At 39.8% G+C, this 21,981-nt stretch overlaps 1 protein-coding gene across 1 annotated transcript; it reads left to right on the forward strand.

Moving 5' to 3' along the window:
* The first annotated feature begins 205 nt into the window (after positions 1–205).
* On the forward strand, positions 206–21,764 carry LOC123988818. Its single transcript, XM_046289566.1, has 3 exons — positions 206–552; positions 2,483–2,763; positions 19,753–21,764. Exons 1-3 carry the CDS (start codon positions 206–208, stop codon positions 21,762–21,764), a joined length of 2,640 nt encoding a protein of 879 aa, XP_046145522.1.
* The last annotated feature ends 217 nt before the right edge of the window (positions 21,765–21,981 follow it).

Below are 21,981 nucleotides of genomic sequence, written 5' to 3' on the forward strand. Positions count from 1 at the left end.
CAATCATTACTTTATTAAAACCATTCCTTTATTAAAAGGATTTCGTTATTTCACACCGCCTCGAAATCCAGTCCTTCGGATAAGGACGCATCAGCGATCCGACCATCCAATCAAACCAACATTTATGGTCCTTCGAGCCGGATTGGAGTCGAGGAGTGAAAACCGTTAAAGTAGTGAACCACGTGCTCAGCCTACGGAAACCATCATGAGTACATTGGAAGAAATTTTGTTTAAACAAAACCAAGTTATGCGCTCGATCGAACGTGCACTTACCAATTATAAAAAGCTGGGTCAAGCTAAAATGACCCCAGCTACCACCCGGAACCGGATGAGGATGCTAAAAGAGGCATACCAACAGTGCCAAGACCTGGACGCAAAAATCGTCGCCATGGCGGATCTACAAGCCAGATCAACTCTCCAGTACTTCGTCGACAACCATTTCGAGAGATGTGAGGAGTGCTATCAGGAGTCCCTGGACTACATGTCGGAGATCCTGGATCAGACTTCCTCGACCCAGGAGACAGCATCCGAGAAAGGGAATCTTCAACCAGTGTAGCTACGCTCGCAATCGTTGCTGCCTCAAATTCAGCTGCCGTCTTTCGATGGAACCTTCGAACAATGGGAGAGTTTCCGAGATAAGTTTCAATCTATAGTAATTAATGATAATTCTTTGTCAAATGTCGAGCGTTTGCATTTTCTTTGTTCCGCTTTAAAAGGCGACGCAAAAACAGCGGTTAATCATTTACCTACCACCGACGCAAATTTCGAGGTCGCGTGGCAGTTAGTTAAAAATAGATACGAAAACAATCGCCGGTTACTTTCGACCTATTTAAATAATTTGTTTTCGTTACCGCAAGTGACCTCTGAATCTGCAAAAGAGCTCCGCAGTTTACGCAATCAGTTAAACGTTTCGATACACGGTTTGAAAAATTTGAAACGACCCGTCGAACATTGGGACGACGTAATTGTTTTCCTCGGTACACAAAAACTTAACCGTTCCTCCCGAAAGGCGTGGGAGTTACAATTCGGTGATACATCAGAATTGTCTACTTATGTCGAATTCGACAAGTTTTTGGAGTCTCGAGTTCGGGCTTTAGAGTCAATGTCGCCAATAAAAAACGATAAACCGGAAAACGTAACTGTTGGCGAAATTCCCCAATTCTACGCCGGACGGCGAAGTTGGCAACGAAAATACTTCGTTGGTGCGTCGTTACCGATAGCGGCAGCATCTCCCGGGCCCACTTTGTCCACGCGGAACCGGCACGATCGACGCCATGATCGATTCTTGTTTTTTTTGTACGATCGCTCGACGCGCTACCACGTGCTACGCTGATCACGCTTTTCGTACAAGTACGCTTATTGTTCACGCGACGTGATTGTTCAGTCCACGCAGTCTAATCTAATTCTAGTTTAGTCGTGTCGTTTACTATTAATTTCAAGTCCACGCAATTTATTGATTTAAGTGCTTCTCTGTCCACGCAAAACGTTGTGTTTATCTCGTTGTACAGTTCTGACCACTCGTGTGTTCCCTGAACTCGCGAGTGACTATTGTAAATACTTTTCTGTGTTAAATATAAATTTGTTACTGAGTAGTGGGGCTAGGCCGGTTCTAATTCACTTGCGTCAGCATTTTTTTGCTGACTCAGCATAAATTTGACACCCTCAGCAGAAATATGATACCCCCCCCCCCCCCCCCACCCCACCCCCGAAGGTATCAAATTTCAGTTCAAAGCGGGGGTGGGGGGTATCATATTTCTGGGGGTGGGGGTGGGGTGGGGTGGAGGAGGTATCATATTTCTGCTGAGGGTGTCAAATTTATGCTGAGTCAGCAAAAAAAATGCTGACGCAAGTGAATTAGAACCGGCCTAGCACCCTTTTGACCTTGAACTATTTTTGGCGTCACCTATAACACTCCATGACCTTGAACTGAAATTTGACACCCACGAGACCCCCCACCCCATGACCTTGAGATAAAATCTATTTTTGGCGTCACCTATAACGCCCCACCGCACCCCTCATGACCTTGAACTGAAATTCGACACCTATGAGACCCCCATCCCCCTGGAACTATTTCTTCTTATCGGAAGACAACCACAAGACCCCCTCCCACCTTAAACGGAATTTTTCTACGTCTTGGAAATGAGGTTTTTTGTTGACGCAGCAAATCTGACGTTGCAATTTGTGACTATAGAAGGTAGGGGTTTTGCTAAAGTTTCAAGCATACTCAAACCCAAATTGACCATCACCGCAAGTGCATCGTTCGCGAGATTGTATTGTGAAAAGTGAAATATGTATTCTCAAAGTCTCAAGGAGTTTTTTTGCAAAAGGAAACAGCCAAGTTCTATCGAAGATGAGACACGCAGAAAAATAACAAAACATCAGGATGATGTAAAGTAAGTGTTCGAAACATATTCCATTTAAAGCTGGAATAAGGTATTTCTTTGTTCTAATAACATACTTAAATGGCGTTTATTTGTTCTAGAATCAAACCCCAGCAACCATGTCACATTTTGGGTCGAAAATATCCGTTGACAGATTCTTGTACGAAGCATTTGGAAATTGGAATAAATATATTCGGCAACAAGTTTTATCCCCAACTCATATTATCGGACAACCGCAACAACCAGCTGGAGCTGAGCATAGTTACGTTGTCACTGATTGTAGCTGAAGCAGACAACGTGCACAGCTTCTTTGAAGATGCAACAGATACACGTGACAATATTAACTTTAACGATGTAGGCGTTGAATTTGGAGTGCTATATGGTGAAAAAGTTGTTAAATTGTTCAACAAAGATATATATGTGTGTATGATGAGGAAAACGTTTGAGAAAATGATAATTTTAAATGATTGTATAATTGAAATGCATAATGCATTATACGATACACTGTATTCGGTGGAGCAAAAATTTAAAGAGTTTGTAACATTAGTTCGGGGATACGGGGATGTAAAAGTGCATGCGGAAGTTGTTCAGTATATTAAAGAGAGCCACATTTACGATCGAAATTCAATCACCGATGGCGAATTAGTAGCTTTAGGCATTCATGCAATAATAACAGCGGCATCAACAGCATCTTAACAGAGAAAATAAATTGAATTATGTTACAAATTATACTTTAATAAATCATAGAATTATGTTACAAATTATAATGTATTGCATCATTTGCGACTTCTCTCGCTACCTATATAAACCCAAACATCCCAGGAAAAGTTTCACTTCCTATACGATAGTCATACGATGTGCATATGCACATTTGATCTTCGAATTAGCACAAAAAGAATTCGCACTAGATTGGAAAATACTTTTGTCTGCGCGCGTTGCTGGAATATTGTTGGCCAAAGAGTTAGCCAAAGAAGAAAGTAATGGCACCGCGGAAAAGTAACAAGAAGAAGACGAAGTCGCGCAAACTTCCAGTTGCAAAACGTGGGGGATTTCTTCCAGCACTTGTACCTATTTTTGCAGGCCTTTCAGCTTTGGGCACGGTGGCTGGCGGTGCAGCAGGTATCGCCAAGGTAGTCAACGATGCGTCTGCAGCACGAAAAACATTGGAGGAAATGCAACGGCACAATCGTGTTATGGAAGGACATGGACTTTACCTTGCGCCATATAAACGGGGAAAAGGAATTAAAGAAAAAAAAAGAAGCGCTTCGGCAAATTGCAACGCTTTCACAGGGCGCAATGACAAATTTACAGTTATATAACTTTGCACGAAAGTTGAATTTTCCATATTTTCGGGGTGTTTTCATGCGTACAAATTTACCCTCGAAATCGTTCTTAAACGAATGCGGTATCGTGAATTTAGATAAATCGGAAGGTCCTGGCACACACTGGGTAGCTTACGTAAAGCGGGGTAATTGTGTTAAATATTTCGATTCTTTTGGAAATCTGAGACCACCGACAGAGTTAATAAACTACTTCGGAATCCATGCAACGATTTTATACAATCACACGCAGTATCAAAAATTCAATACGAGTGTATGCGGACAACTCTGCTTCCATTTTTTAGCTGGAAATGTATAAAATAGTTTCGATGCACATAGTCTTCACAGTTGCAAAGATGTCGTTGACGTTAACGTTAAGCGGAAAAAATTCTGTGCTTAGCACTGATTACTTTCCACCTATAGACTTGAAGGATGACAATTACGAACTCGGACTCGCTGATTTTCAAGCTTTCAACACAATACCGAACGTTGACTTTACAAACAATAAATTTTACTTTGATGCCGATGGTGAGATCACGATACCGGATGGTTCGTACGAACTCGAAGCGCTAAATAAATACTTGCAAGAGAAAATAATGGACAAGACAAAAATCATTTTATTTCGTGCAAATAACAGCACTTTGAAAAGTGAAATATATAGTGATTACACAATCGATTTTACCAAACCAAATAATATAGGATCGCTTCTCGGGGTTTCTACATATCGAATATTACCACCGGGGCAATGGCACGAGTCGGATATACCCGTAAATATTATGAAAGTAAATGTGCTGAGGATCGAATGTAATATTACGACTGGCGCGTATAGCAACGGTCAATGTGTTCATACCATTCATGAGTTTTCACCGTGCGTGCCACCAGGATATAAAATTTCGGAAAGTCCTACGAACGTCATTTATCTTCCAGTTATCGTGAGAACCATTGATCACCTTAGTATACGCATTACTGATCAAAATGATAATCTGATAAATTTCCGTGGAGAAGAAGTGACAGTGAGGCTTCATATTAGGAGGTGTAAAAAATAACATGAATATAAACATAATAATCAATGGCCTGTTGAACGGCTCGATCGGCTCGAACGGCCAGCGAACGGTTCGAACGGCCCGCGAACGGCTCGTTGAACGGCTCAAACGGCTTGCCGTTGAACGACTCGAACGGCTCGAACGGCTCGTTGAACGGCTCGAACGGCCCGCTGAACGGCTCGAACGGCCCGCTGAACGGCTCGAACGGCTCGAACGGCTCGTTGAACGGCTCGAACGGTCCGCTGAACGGCTCGAACGGCCCGTTGAATGGCTCGAACGGCTCGCTGAACAGCTCGAACGGCATGCTGAACATTTTACGGCAGCTGCAGTAAGGATAATGATGTAAAAACGATAACAATTATACAATCATTCAGTAGAGGGAATATATCCAAATCGGACACATCGCAAGAGCACATCGTCGAACGCTCCGACGACGTGACCGTTTAATATACGTTAAATATCCGTTCATTTAATCGCCTTTCAAGAGAACAATCAGCACTTATGCCAAACATTACTAGAAATAATGCTGTTGTACACAGATGCTAAAACTCAACCGATCAACAATCCGCCGAATGCATTATTGGGCACCCCGTCGAACGAGTTGTTAAAAAGATCGTTAGAAAATGGATGGAACCAGAACTTCAATCACAAACGCACAAATTTTACTTGCAGCAGCAGCAGCAATTACCACGGTTGCAGGAATAATAATCATGTATTAAACGGTGATGACTCTTTACAATCATTTAGTAAGGACAATATCTCCACACTGAACACATCGCAAGATTTGAGCGACAAAAACGCGCAATTTTTGCAATCGTTGGGTTTTGTGATTAAGAAACGAAAATGATGGACCCATTGAACATTGCCAGTTTACCGATTTCTGACGATCGAATTACAAAGATCGAATTACATAGTTACAGCCCATACGCCAACACAACGTTCGGAAACAGTGATGAAATACGAATTCCCATTCAACAACAAGATTTGTACACGTTTCCTAGTGAGAGTTACCTTTATAGTCGAAGGAAAACTCATTCTCAACGATGAGAATGTTGCAGGAACTTCAGTTGGACTAGAAATGAATTGCGCAGCATTTATGTTTGATGAAATTCGATATGAATTAAACGGCGTGGAGATCGATCGTTGTAAAAACGTTGGAATAACAACTATGATAAAAAATGGAGTATCGTTGACAACGACAAAATCAAAAATGCTTGAAAACGCTGATTAATGCGCATCATGAATTGATTCTGATTCGATCGCGAGACGACAAAAATGCTGTTTATGGAACAGATGGTGCAAAATACACGCTGCAACTATACAAAGTACAGTGGAGGATGCCACATGTCACGCTCGAAGAAAGACACAAACTTTCATTGTTGCGTATCCTTGAAAACGGCCAAACGATAATTATGAGTTACCGTTCCTGGGACTTATACGAGTATCCAATGTTACAAGCAACCACTAAACATACATGGAGCATTAAAGCAGCTACGCAATTAGAAAAACCGCGATATGTAATATTTGCATTACAAACGGATAAAAAAAATAGGCTCAATAGACATATCACCAAATTTGATGACTGCAAACTCACCAATTTTCGATTGTATTTAAATTCGGAATCATATCCGTATGACAATTTGAATCTTGACTTTAATAAAAATAGATACTCTGTCCTTTACGACATGTATGCAAAATTCAGAAAGTCATGTTACGGAGCAATGTGCAGTAATGGTGATGACGGAGCTCTATACGATAAGATACTCTTTTTCGGCTACGGCCCATTCGTTGTCATTGATTGCTCGCATCAGAACGAATCGATAAAAAGCGCTACAATCGATGTAAGAATCGATTTTGAGTGTAGTGAAAACGTTCCTGAAAATACTAGCGCTTACTGTTTGATCATTCACGATCGTATCGTGCAGTACAATCCACTGACCAATGTAGTACGCAAACTCTCTTAAGTGAAAGAGGGTTTATATGATCATTCCGCAGCAAAAGCGGTCATTTTTCGCCACAAATTCAACTAATCAAAATGAATGTACCAACATTCGTGGACATTCAAGGCTTCAAAAGCGATACGAACGAGTTTTTCGTAAAGGAACTTGCCATCTTCCAGAATGGGAATCGTGTACAATGTTTCATCTTTGCGCCACCATTTGCTAAGAAAAAATTGTCAAAAGCTGAATTAAGACAAATAAAATGGTTGACGCAAAATCATCACGGTTTTGAATGGGACGATGGTACCGTGCCGTATTCGCGCCTTCAAGAGTGTGCCGCTTCGTGTTTGAAAGATAGTATTCATGGATCCGTATACGTCAAGGGCATTGAGAAAGAAAAATGGCTGAAGAAACTTTATCCTTCAGTCAGTCCAATCAATATAGAGGTTTTGAACAAAGATGACGATCTACCAAATTTGCCAACCAAGAGCCGGCATATTCAGGATGGCTGGATGGATAAACATATGGCATGCATCGCGCACAATGGGGCATGTGCTATGAGAAACGTATCGATATTAAAAGAATGGTGGTTAAAAAAAAGGAAGGAGGAAGATGAAGAGCTGGGCATGGAACATTATAACCGGCCGGGGGATGACACGCACATAGATGGACCTCCACCGAAAAAGAAAAATTGTTACATTTGTCTTAAAACACGAAACATCTAATATCATTTATTAATTTTGTTCATTACTGTAAAATAATAAAATCTATTTAGTAAAAATATACTTTATGCGTCTTAATGTTGTTTTACCTAGAACGATTGTATGTGTATCGTTTGTGTTTCATATTCCAATGTAGGAGATACAAAAGGAATGATCTTCTATTTCAAAGACATGAGGGAGTAGGGCGAAATCCATGTTTACATGCAGACACGTGTTGATGTGCAATCTGGTACAGATAGAGAGCATCGTCGAGACAGACTTTTGGTCACGTTTTGCTTGGATGCCTCTTTGACGGCTTGCTGACGCGGTTAACATGAGGGGTAGGGTGAAATGTTTACAGGTAGACACGTGTCGAGTGCAATCTGATACAGATTGAGCGAGCATTGCCGAGACAGACTTTCGGTCACGTTGTTGCTTGGATGCGTATTTGATGGCTCGATCACGAATTACATTCCGCGCGCCCGCCACCACCGCCCGCCGCCGCCGCCGCGGAGAAAAGGGTTAATCGCGGTTAAAGCGCGTTATCGCCGCGGAGAAAAAGGGTTAATCGCGGTTAAAGCTCGTCTACGGCCGCGGTTAAAGCGCGTTCACGACGCGGACAAGCAGCTTTTCCGCAACCTATAAAGAGGCTGAATCATTAAATATATGGTTATTATATAGACGATATGCGTTTCGCAAAGCAGCCCCTGTCTATCCTTATTCTCGATTTAGACGAGAGGACAACACGCATGGACGATCGTCGACGACGACACGGACCCCTCTTGCCGAATACGATACGTGGTATAATTTGCGGTCCATCGAACTGCGGTAAAACGAACGTCGTAATCAGTCTGATCGAGAGCCCGAACGGTGTAAGATTCAATAACGTATATGTATACTCAAAATCATTGCAACAACCAAAGTACAAATATCTCGAACGAATTTTGACAAACGTTCCTGAAATCGGATACTTTTCATTTTCAAATAATGCCGAAGTCGCACCACCGAACGAGGCGCTGCCCGATTCGGTGTTTATATTCGATGACGTTGCGTGCGACAAGCAAGACGTGATAAGAGAATATTTCGCTATGGGTAGGCACTCGCGCGTGGACTGTTTTTATCTCTGTCAGACTTACGCGAGAATACCGAAACACCTAATTCGCGACAATACCAACCTTTTGATCGTGTTCAAACAAGATGGCACGAATCTACACCACATTTATAATGATCATGTAAATACAGACATGTCGTACGAAAACTTTTGTAAATTATGCGCACGGTGTTGGGAACAGAAATATGGTTTCGTAATAATCGACAAGGACAGCTCGATGGAACATGGCCGTTACAGAAAAGGATTTAACGAATTTGCCATTTTCTGAAACATTTAGTCCATCGATAGAACGCTTAGCGAGTAGACGTCTTCTCTTTGCAATGGATAATAGTAATATTAAAGAATCGAGTAAAGTTGCGAATGCTATAGCTAAAACAAGCGATGCTATACGCAAAAAACGCAGAGCTATCAAATCAGTGAGCATCGACGAAGAGAGAGTCATCGAAAAACGATTGAGACCTGTGGTAGAACCGCTGGAACGAATTATCGAGAATATGTCAGCGGTATCGCCACATTCAGACACGATCGATATAAAATCCGAGTCGACATTCCCAACTTTGAATATTAAAGAACCGCAAAAATTGACGTCAACTCCTTTTCTTAACCCTCAAAGCGCACAAACTGCAAGAGCGCGCATTTATTCCGAACCTGGTACATCTTCGAGTGAACAGACGGTGGATGTGGCGAAAGATCGTCCCGATTTTCATCGTGAAGAATCGATACATGCCGTTGAAACGTACGGCGACAGCGACGAGAATCTTAATGTTTCTATGCAGCGAATTTTGGACAACCCTAGCGAAAACATACGTAGCCATTTCACGGAAAATTTAGGGCCGTTGGCAGCTAAATACATTCAATTACTCTTTACCGATCGTGAGAAGAAAATAGATGACGTGTATGGAGTATACGTACAACGCAACAAATTAATGCTTGGAAGTTCAGTTTTCGACGTAAACAAAAACGACGATGTGATTATTAATGGGATGAAGTACAGAGGAACAACTGGTTTGTACGAATTACTATTCATGAGAATGCCTGATGACACCTTGTTCAACGATGCTGATTTACACAAATACGCGGAAATATTAAAGTCGTCGAACGCTCATAGACGCAGCCATATCTCGTCAGGGCTTGTGAAAAGTAACAAGGGTTACAAGTATAAATATATCATTGCAAAATTGCTTAAGAACGAGCGACGTGGAGGTAATCTGATACCGTTCGATATGGTGGCTAACGATAACGCGGTGGACTACGTGCACTGGAATGACCCAAACGAGCTCGTCGATAGATTACCTCTTCTCGTATCCTCGAAATCCGCAGGACATACGCGGCATGACAACGAGATCGTTTCTATAATCGAAGAACTTCGAGAAGCCGGGTTGATTATAAATTGACACGTTCGTAAAGCATGATGTTAGTTTACAAACATGAAGAAGGTGAAGAGCAATCATATCACGGGCGAGAAGATACAGCTGGTCAACGAGTTGCACGCGCCGGCGAGACGTAACTTTAGACGTAGACGAGTCATTGTACGGGGTTACGATGATCTCTGGCAAGCGGATCTCGTAGAGATGCGACAGTATGCGCGAATCAACAATGGCCACAATTACATACTCACCGTTATCGATGTCTTATCTAAATACGCTTGGGCCGTAGCAGTGAAAGCGAAAAATGGAAAAAACGTTACGGACGCATTTTTAAACGTTTTGAATGATGGAAGAAAACCAAAAAATCTTCAAACGGATAAGGGGAAGGAATTTTATAATGCAAAATTCCGAAATCTTATGAAAGAATACGACATAAATCATTACTCTACGCACAGTGTAATGAAAGCATCGATAATAGAACGTTGGAATAGGACGTTGAAAAGCGAAATGTGGAAAAAGTTCACGCTTAATGGAAGCTATGCGTGGACAACCGTTTTACCGACGCTGGTCTCAGATTATAACAATAGAAGGCATCGTACGATTAGAATGCGTCCCGTCGACGTAACACCGGAACACGCGGACAAACTTTTATCGTCCGTATATTCTAACATAAAGATTGCAGCTCCGGCCAAGTACAAGGTCGGTGATCACGTGCGAGTTAGTAAATACAAAACCTTATTCGCAAATGGTTATACACCGAATTGGACAACTGAAATTTTCACAATTATTAAAATTCAACAAACAAATCCTGTAACGTATCTCTTGCAAGATATGCAAAAACAACCGTTGGTTGGCGGGTTCTACGAATATGAGCTACAAAAAGTAAAAAATCACGATGTATACTTAGTGGAGAAGGTTCTACAACGAAAGGGGAATAAAGTTTTCGTCAAATGGTTGGGGTTTGATTCTACGCACAATTCATGGATAGGAGCAAATAATATTTTGTAATCTATATTTAAAAATGTTTGTAATTATACAGATTATATGAATAAATCATTTTTCGGCTTTATTCTGTGTTTACTTTTATTACAGGGAATGTTATTTTATAAATGAAGGAGGTTGGTCTAAGAATAAAGTATATTGATAATTTTGAATACTTTTTAATACATAATACATAATACATAATACATAATACATAATACAATAATACATAATACAATAATACATAATACAATAATACATAATACATAATACATAATACATAATACATAATACATAATACATAATACATAATACATAATACATAATACATAATACATAATACATAATACATAATACATAATACATAATACATAATACATAATACATAATACATAATACATAATACATAATACATAATACATAATACATAATACATAATACAATAATACATAATACAATAATACATAATACAATAATACATAATACAATAATGCATAATACAATAATGCATAATACAATAATGCATAATACAATAATGCATAATACAATAATGCATAATACAATAATGCATAATACAATAATGCATAATACAATAATACATAACACAATAATGCATAATACAATAATGCATAATACAATAATGCATAATACAATAATGCATAATACAATAATGCATAATACAATAATGCATAATACAATAATGCATAATACAATAATGCATAATACAATAATGCATAATACAATAATGCATAATACAATAATGCATAATACAATAATGCATAATACAATAATGCATAATACAATAATGCATAATACAATAATGCATAATACAATAATGCATAATACAATAATACATAATACAATAATGCATAATACAATAATGCATAATACAATAATGCATAATACAATAATGCATAATACAATAATACATAATACAATAATACATAATACAATAATACATAATACATTATATACAATTCGCTGGGAGGTAGTGGCTATAACAGACAAAATAAAACTCGCATTAGGTAAAATCTAATAAATTAAAAAACATAAACGGACGGGCAACTTACATCAATTTCCTCCAACCGGCATTGGATTGCACTTATTGATCACTTAAATTTTCCGTGTATGGTAAACATGGTGATACACATCAATATCTCCCCAAATAGGGCCCTCATCTATTTCCTCGCCAAACAGAGCCCTCAAATCGAATAAACCTTCATGATTAGGATTCCAACCTTCGGCCCACATTAACATCTGGCTGAACCGATGGTCTGCTCGCTTCTGGCGCACTTCGATGAATTTTTTTATTGGCACTAATCCTAACCTTTCAGCTTTTTACAAACAAACAACTAGTTAAAAATAAAATTAATACACCAAGACAAGTAATCGTTAAAGACTAGTTACAATACTGTTCAATAAGTGCCTTAAAGGCAAGTAGTTCAAGTCGCGGAACGGTAGCCATCGTAAACTGAATATTGCTAAATGGGCAACGGATAATGAAATGAATAGTGGATAAAACTCGTCGGTTTATAAAACACCGAGAAAATATCCCCTCCAATCCTAGCACATCCAAACACTAGACTTTCAGCATCTCGCGAAATTGCAAATTTGCAAGAACTCCGAGTCGAGCGCCTCTCTCTCTCTCATGAAATTGCAAGGTTCGCAAGAACTTGAACATTGCAAAGAATAACGATTGAATAATTTTATTTTCATATCGCATTAGCGGTTTTACAATTTTATTTTCATATTATTACATTAATGAAATAGGGGGAAGGGTGAGGTAAGGAATAAATGACAGTAATAACGATTATATAACTTTACCATATTATTTATTTTATTATATTGTTACAAGAAGTACGGGGAAGGGTGTGGCAAAAAATAAATTACATTGATAATGGTTATATACTTTTATTTTATCTTTATAACTTTACTATATTATTAAAAGAAGTATGGGAAAGGGTGTAACAAAACTAAATTACATCGATAACGGTTATATATTATTATATTCTTATTATAATTTACATTCTTATTATATTCTTATTAGTGTAACCGTGCTCTAGCCTGCACAGCCCACATCACCTACAGTTCGTTAGCAGCCATAAGCGTTGTCATTATGATAATAGCAGCAATAGGATACCGATACTACAAAAACGAGCCAGAAATGACAACCAACCCAAACGTCACCAGTTCACGCCAGAAGACATCGAGATGCAGAACCGACCGACCACCACCCCAACAACGTGGCCCTCAGATCTACAGATAGCAGAGCTACCAGAAGCACAACAAAACGGAACAACGAACCCCGGCTTCAAAACCAAAACAATCCTGTACTACTAAAAATTAAAGAACGGGATCAGAAGGCTTAAGAAAAAAATAAAAATAAAAATAAAAACAGGCACCACATAGAAGAAGAAAATATATATGATTTATTTTTTATGTATGTTTTGTTCCGTAACAAAAGAAAACAATTTTAATTCCCCTCTCGAAATAGAGGCGCAAGGTTCAAGATGCGATCCTCGTCCCACTCCCATAGCTCTTGTAGGGTACGTCGAAAATAGGCCCGGTACCACCGGACGGCCTTCCGGTATGCGATATTAATGTGCCCCGGGTAAACCATGTGCGTACCATCTTCACGCTGGAAAAGGGCATCACAAGAAAACGGAATAATAAATCAAAAACAAAAAAAGAAAAAAGAATGATGTCAGGACTACTCACCCAAGATCGGAACATGTTTTTCTTAAATAGTGATAGATCCATATTAAACGCCAAAGTTTCTTTTAAAGTAATCGCAACACCCAACCGACCAATTTATATACCACCATGCCCCCACCAGGTTTGCCAGGAGCATAGCGACGAGTAGTCCTACATCGACAATTTTTCAACATGGACAACCGTCTTACCGACGCTGGTCTCAGATTATAACAATAGAAGGCATCGTACGATTAGAATGCGTCCCGTCGACGTAATACCAGAACATGCGGACAAACTCTTATCGTCCGTATATTCTAACATAAAGATTGCAGCTCCGGCCAAGTACAAGGTCGGTGATCACGTTGAGATGAGTAAGAACTCCGGTCTCTCTCCCATGAAATTGCAAGGTTTGCATGAGTTCGAAACCCTACAGGCTTATAAAGATACTTGGAAATTAGTAATATTTTGCTCGTGGAGCAAAGAATAAATTATGTTTTTACGAATAATTATTTATTTTATAATGTCCCCAAGGCAATGTTCTTGTGGATTGTGGAATTATGAATCGTTTATCATCGTAAGGACTAAGCACCTTCTTTTCTTCACATATAGAATATACATTGTGCAATTTTGAACGAATACATCTCTGTTCACGATGCACTTCTAAACGATCATACAAGCAACGTATATAATCATCGAAGGAAATAGTTTTCCGAATTACGTTACTTTTGACACCCTTCACTTTTTTCGTGTCCCGTTTGCCCTCTACGCGCAAAGCATACATTTTCGACCGAAGTCCGACAAACTCAGTCATTATACACCCATTATTTTCATCCTTCATTAATCCCGGTACTTTTTTATTTACTCGTGGCATACTGTAAACATTGTCCTCGGCATAGTCGCTTGGGTCAAACCGATGTATATCGCGTTTCATTACATCGTATATGTCATCGCATTCTAGTTCGTATATAAGACTATCTGTGTCGGTGTATAATATTTTACAAAGATGTTTAAATTTCGGCCAAACATAATCATGATGGAATTCGTACAAACATGTTTTTGATATATCCAGAATACACATACCAACATAAATGGGTTTTGTGAATTTAATTTCCAACTTTCGCATCTCTATTGCGACCAAATGTTCCGAAAATATTGATCTGCTATGAAAATTTGGTTTTGATATCATGGCCTCGGCCCCGTATCTACCTTCCCATTTTGTGACTAATTTAACGTCTACATGATTTCTAACGTTCTCCATAGTTTTACCAAAGACTGCATTATTCATTAATTTGAATAAATTCTTTTCAAAATCATTTTTAGCTACAGTTCTAAGTTGCGTGTTTAAATTAATGTATTCGCGAAGCCATTGAGATTGTTCAAATTCTAAAACGCGATGAATTACAGAAACTTTTAAACCATGATTTAAGCATTGTTGAAGATTGCGGTAATGAATGATGTAACGTTGCTTATCTTGAACTGTAGCGAGTAGTTTCTCGTGTTTGCCATTAGGAGGCTTCTCGCGTATTGGGCAAAAAGGTAAATCTGCATGCTTATCGTGTAATTCTAGCGGGTATTCAAATCGACTTCCAAAATGTATCCAATGTCCGAATTTTCGGATATCGCATGAATGTTAAAAGTTTTAATTTCATTATCGTCTAACGACTTAAACTCGCCGTAAGGTAGATACTGCGACATTGCCCATCCATACAAATTATTAACGTCGAAATAAACTAAATATCGCGATGGTTCTTCGGAATTGTATGAATCCATGTATTTATTATTGGCCTTTGCGTATCGATTAGAACATTGACTTAAACCACCACGTATGCCGCGCTCTATGAAAAGTAGCATATCGATATCTGTCAATAATTCTAATTCGATACGCGTGTGCTTCAGCATTGCATCCCACGTAAAACCGGGTAAAGTATAGTAATATGCAGGATCCAATTTGTAACTTCTCAAACAGCTGCTTCGAAAATTTTCAAAAATGTCGGCCAATAATAAAACATCTGTTTTTAAATATAAATCGCTATATTCGCCAAGTGTTTTTATATTAAAACTGCGCCAGACTTTTATCGCGTGGTCATAATCCTGCTGTGAAACTGCACAGTCGCTTAGTTGATTATAAAATTTCTCATATGTCGGCAATGTTGTCTCATTCAGTTTCATATAGTCGGTAACATAATCGTATGGAAAGATGCCTTTTCGTGTAAGCAAATCGAATTTTATTTCATCCAAAAAATTAAATTGCGATCGTAAAATCATCATATCGTCTTTCTCTAAATATGAACTCAATTTATCTAAACTTGAACTTAAAAATTTGAATGAATCTATAAATCGAAGCGAAATTTTGTAACGTTTTAGATTCGTTGAAAATGAAATATATTTTTCTTTTGTAATTGGCAATACTGATGTTGAATTTTCGATAATCGTTACTAATTCTTTTATTACAAAATGTGCATCGTATCCCGATAAGTTATGAAACACTATCGGTATAAAACGTTTATTTTTATAATTTAAATTACATCCCTGATGAGCAGGTCCTCGGTAACGACCAGTGAAATGGCAATGATCTCGAACTTTTGTGTCGTCGATGTCGAACGGTTTTTCGCAAATATAACAATGTTTTGCATTCATATAATTTTCTTTTTCATCATCCGTCAAATTTGTCATGGGCACAATCGTATTAAATAATGGCGCAATTTTTCTTACAAGGTTCTCAAGTTCATTCACGAACCATGCAGCACAGTCAGGACCCCGATACGTGCGATACTCGCACACCGATGCGTTGTACGAACAGTGAAAATAATATCCCACACTGTATGCTTCGTGCTGTTGGTATGCATTGCAGTGTCCTTGATTGACGCTGCCGTTAACCTTCTTAAGCAAGCATTGGAAATTGGCATAAACGATGAATGGATGACGTTCTCGGTGACAAAAATTATCAAACTTTATTAAATTATCCTCATTTGACGGTAGAATGATTGCACAGTCGTTCATCTTCGCGCAATCCTTCGAATGTTTCAATAACTTTTCTTCCACACAAAAGTAGTGAAGACATCTGCATATAAACAAAGTAGCTGCATTAGTACAAAAGAAAAACGTATACACTGAAATATATCTTAATGTTGTGATACAAACCTGTCACAAATATAAGTTTTATGTTCCTTTTTACTGAGCTGGCGTGAAACAAGCCGGGACAGACTTTTAATCCATGCAAAGTGATGCACATTATGGTTGGGGGTTTCAAGCATCAGCAGGTTAACGTGATGAAATCTTTTGTTGGCGGTAAGTTGGAGCGGAACACACTTTTTCATATTCAAGTCCCAGAAATAAACGTTTATCGAAACATCGTTTTGACGCTCAAATTTTGGTATTTGATTAAGCGTTACTGGAAATGCGATGCCCTCCAAATTTAAAACGGTGTTGTAGTTGGGATATGATGATGGTCGACGTGCATTCACATGGACGGGATATAATGCTGCAACTATCGATCTAACAAAACATGTATCATCGTCAACAGCCACATTTACTACCGCTCTTTTGTCCTTAATTGTTTTTGGTATGTCGGTGTAACAACCAGCGTGCATCGGATTGCATTTATTGATATTTAACATCAAATGCAGAATTTTCGATAACGCCCAACCGCTGTCCCGTTCCTGAAATTCTTCCAGCAGTGTTAAGGTTGAGTTCACAACGTATTTGTCATACCAATCGTTCAAGTTCGATGTAGAAACTAATTGCTTATTTTTCGCAATCAAATTTTTCACATCGTTTTTATTATTAACGGTAAACTCCCCATAGAATACCGTATTCACTTTTATGCATGAATGATTTTGGAAAACTTCCGCTAGACGTTGGAATACTATTTTTCTAGCATCTGCCAAAAAGGTTCGTGGGTCAATATGCTTGGTGTTGATTATAATTCCTGTAGTTATCCGGTTATGGAAAGCTGATTTTACGTCCTCCCAGATAAGAGATGATGATGATGTGTGTGATTCAGCGCCTGTTCTCCCTTGACCTTCACCTATTTTTACAGATCCGTGTAACTCTGCTCTTAACGATTTAAATCTCGCTATCCTGGCTGTTAAACTATTTTTCAAACCAGTTGATAAGTCCTTTTCGAGTTGCAATCGTTCTATCATTAAACCAATGCATTGTCTGCATTGCGCCAGACATGCGTCTCGGTCGTCGTTACTACTTATGGCCGCAATACGTTGGGGTAAAAGTTGTTCTATACATGCAAGTTCATTCAGTAATATTGCCTTTTGACCACTAGGATGATCATTGTTACAATGCAATGTCCAACGCAAGGCACCGATTCTTTCTTTGTGTGCTTCTATGTCTCGCCGTCCTTCGACTGATAAATCGCCCCCCATTTGTAATCGATCGTCTATCAATTCAATGCATTGGTCACATTGCATCAAGCACTCGCAACGCTCATCTTCGGTATTGATGTTTATTACCCGTTGCGCCAATAATTCGGCAATGCGTTCGAGTTCTCGCAGTAACGTGGTCTCCATTTCTCTTATTCACAAACGCGTTAAGTATTCATGCACTTCTGATTATCAAACTACATATGACACGCTCTTTTCACAAACGCGTTAAGTATTCATACACTTTTGATTATCCAACTACATATGACACACCTCGCCGATTTTCACCCATTTTTATTAAAGTCTCGATCTCATACATAGAGAAAAATGCTCAATCTGTGCTAATGATGATAGCACCCACACATACACGAATTGCAGTGTCAGATTTACTGCGTCAACATAAAAACTGCAAAAATAGTTTAAGGTTATGGGGATGTCATTGATCACGGTGTTTAATTACAGTTCATTATTGCCCCTACCTTCTATAGTCACGAATTGCAACGTCAGATTTGCTACGTCAGATTTGCTGTGTCAACAAAAAAACCTCATTTCCAAGACGTAGAAAAATTCCGTTTAAGGTGGGAGGGGGTCTTGTGTTTGTCTTCCGATAAGAAGAAATAGTTCCAGGGGGATGCGGGTTTCATAGGTGTCAAATTTCAGTTCAAGGTCATGAGGGGTGCGGTGGGGCGTTATACGTGACGCCAAAAATAGATTTTATCTCACGGTCATGGGGTGGGGGGTCTCGTAGGTGTCAAATTTCAGTTCAAGGTCATGGAGTGTTATAGGTGACGCCAAAAATAGTTCAAGGTCAAAAGGGTGCTAGGCCGGTTCTAATTCACTTGCGTCAGCATTTTTTTTGCTGACTCAGCATAAATTTGACACCCTCAGCAGAAATATGATACCCCCCACCCCCACCCTCACCCCCGCTTTGAACTGAAATTTGATACCTTCGGGGGTGGGGTGGGGGTGGGGGTGGGGGGTATCATATTTCTGCTGAGGGTGTCAAATTTATGCTGAGTCAGCAAAAAAAATGCTGACGCAAGTGAATTAGAACCGGCCTAGCCCCACTACTTTACTGTGATCGTTACGCAGGCGTGTTTAATTTCTGACCACGCTGACCACGCAACTCGCAAACAGTAACAGTTAAATCAAAACCGAAAACAATTTCCACGAACACGTCTGCCGTGTCGCCGATTATATGTCCTGTATGTAAACAGAACCACTTGTTATATCAATGTCAAACATTTCAGGCGCTTGAGCCATCCGAACGGTTTAAATTAATTAAATCCCAACGAAGATGCGTTAATTGTTTTTCCGCGAAGCATGCGAAAGAACAATGCCACAGTCAAAGAAGCTGTAAAGAATGTAAACAGCGACATCACACTCTGTTGCATTTTCCGATAAAACCGGAGCAGTCCAGCGTGAGTCAGTCAAATCAGACGTCGGCTACCAATCCGAATTCAGAACTTGAAATCAGCTCTAATTCTGCGTCGCGAACGAAAACTAATACCGGCATTCTTCTTTCAACAGCTCGCATCCGAGTGCACTCATTGCAGGGTCGAACAGTACAAGCACGCGCATTATTGGTTCAAGGGTCAGTCGCAACTCTAATATCAGAGAACCTAGCACAAATTTTGCGACTCCCGAGAAACAAACAAAATACGTGCATAACCGGAATAGGAGGAATACAGTCGTGGGCTAATCACACCGCTCGCATCACGATTACTCCGTTGGTAAGAACCGAGCCTGTATACTCGACAACTGCTATTATTTTGAAAACCTTAACACAATACACTCCAAAACGACATTCTTCTGTAACTAATTGGAATCATATTGCAGGACTTGAATTGGCCGATACAGACCCCATGAGCTCAGATCCGATCGATATTGTTATCGGTGCGGACTTGTTCGGTCAATTATTATTGGACGGAGTTCGGAAAGGTTCTACAAGTGAACCGATCGCGCAAAATACGCACCTGGGATGGATCCTATCTGGTCCTACGTCCACTCATCCTCTTCCTTTCTTTATAGATGTCCATCACGCTACGTTGTTAGAAAATCTCGATGCAGATCTTCGCCGCTTCTGGGAAGTGGAAAATATCCCAACTCAATCAGTGCTCTCACCTGAGGAAGAAAAATGTGAATTACACTTTCAATCCTCTCATACTCGTACGTCGGAAGGGCGTTACATAGTTCGACTCCCGTTCAAGAGCGAACCCCCTATAGATTTAGGCGAATCTCGTTTTGCCGCGATGAAAAGTCTTCTCTCTCTTGAAAGACGCTTTAAAAGCGACCAAGTAAATACCGAAACTTATAAAGAATTCCTCTCAGAATACGAAGCCTTAGGCCACATGGAAAGGGTTCCAACAGTTCCGGTTCAAACAACCAACCAAATTTATTATATTCCTCATCACGCAGTTCTTCGTGAAAGTAGTTCGACAACTCGTCTTCGCGTCGTATTTAACGCTTCCCGCCGAACTTCAAACGGCACTTCTCTAAATGATCATCTTTTAACTGGACCCAAGCTCCAAACCGATCTAATTGCAATTCTCCTCCGGTGGAGAGGATTCCGTTTTGTACATACCACAGACATCGAGAAAATGTACCGTCAGATTTTAGTTGATGCACGAGATACAGATTTTCAACGCATTTTATGGCGTCCCTCGTCACAACAGTTCGTTGAGGAGTATCAACTACGTACCGTCACGTACGGCACTAAATCAGCTCCTTATCAAGCTCTTCGCGTTTTAAATCAGCTGGCAGTGGACGAAGGTCATCAATATCCTCTAGCTCTTCCAGTATTAAAGGATCAAACTTATGTCGACGACTGTCTCTTCGGAGCAGACGACCAAGATCTCTTGCGAACAATCCGCGACCAGACCATAAACCTGTTAAACAAAGGCGGCTTTCGGTTACGAAAATGGGCCAGTAATGATCCAACTCTATTAATTGATATCGATCCGCGCGATCACGGTCTTGCGAAAAATAAACTCCTTAATATCGAGGAGACCTGCTCAGTTTTAGGCTTAGAATGGAATCCAGTGCTCGATCACTTTCAATTTCGAGTTACCATTTCTTCGAATCTTGCCAATACAAAACGAACAATTTTCTCTCAAATTGCAAAACTTTTCGACCTGATGGGGTTGTTAACTCCAGTCGTTATACCCGCGAAAATGTTTATGCAAAAATTGTGGTCACTCCAATATGATTGGGATGACATTCTTCCTAACGATGTTCTCCTAGAATGGCAAGATTACTACACTCATTTACCAGATTTAAATAAGATCACGATTCCTCGCAAAATAGCCAATGGCGTCGCGCTACATCAGGAAATCCACGGATTCGCCGATGCATCCACTAAAGCCTACGCAGCTTCGGTTTATATACAAAGCGTCCTCCCAGATGACAATGTCTTCGTTGCGCTTCTCGTTGCAAAATCACGAGTAGCTCCCGTTAAAACATTAAGCGTACCGAGATTAGAATTATGTGCAGCGGCATTGTTGGCACGTCTTGTCGTTTTTGTGGAAAATTCCTTGTCGCTCATCCATCACAATGTCCACTGTTGGACTGATTCAAGCATCACTCTCGCTTGGCTTAGCCAACCTCCAACTCGTTGGAAGACTTTTGTCGCCAATCGAGTTTCGAAAATTGAGTCTCTTTTACCGAAAGCGCAGTGGCATCATGTTCCAACAAATAGCAATCCTGCTGATTGTGCAACCCGCGGTCTAACGCCATCGGAATTAAAATTCCATTCCATATGGTGGTCAGGACCTTCATGGTTAAAACAAGGCGAAGAACATTGGCCAAAATCCAATATCAGAATAGTCGATTCGCATGAGGAGAAAATTTGAAAATTATTGTCTGCGGTTTCGACTACGGATCCCTGGGATCTACCAACGCGATACTCATCCTGGTCGAAACTACTTCGAGTGACGGCTTACATACTTCGTTTTAATTCTAACCTTCGCTTCCGACATACGAATAAAATTAAATTACAACTCACCATTAAGTCACTAATAGCAGTGCCTCCTCTTCAACCAGACGAGATACAGAGAGCAAAATTCCTTT

This window comes from Osmia bicornis, unplaced genomic scaffold (genome assembly GCF_907164935.1).
Source record: "Osmia bicornis bicornis unplaced genomic scaffold, iOsmBic2.1, whole genome shotgun sequence".
Taxonomy (NCBI): Eukaryota; Metazoa; Arthropoda; class Insecta; order Hymenoptera; family Megachilidae; genus Osmia; species Osmia bicornis.

Coding starts and splice junctions, on each gene's coding strand:
- LOC123988818 (XM_046289566.1), top strand. CDS start 206: ATGAGTACATTGGAAGAAATTTTGTTTAAACAAAACCAAGTTATGCGC. Junction 553..2,482: donor AAAGGGAATCTTCAACCAGT/GTAGCTACGCTC, acceptor TATTTGTTCTAG/AATCAAACCCCAGCAACCAT. Junction 2,764..19,752: donor TGAATTTGGAGTGCTATATG/GTGAAAAAGTTG, acceptor ATCATATTGCAG/GACTTGAATTGGCCGATACA.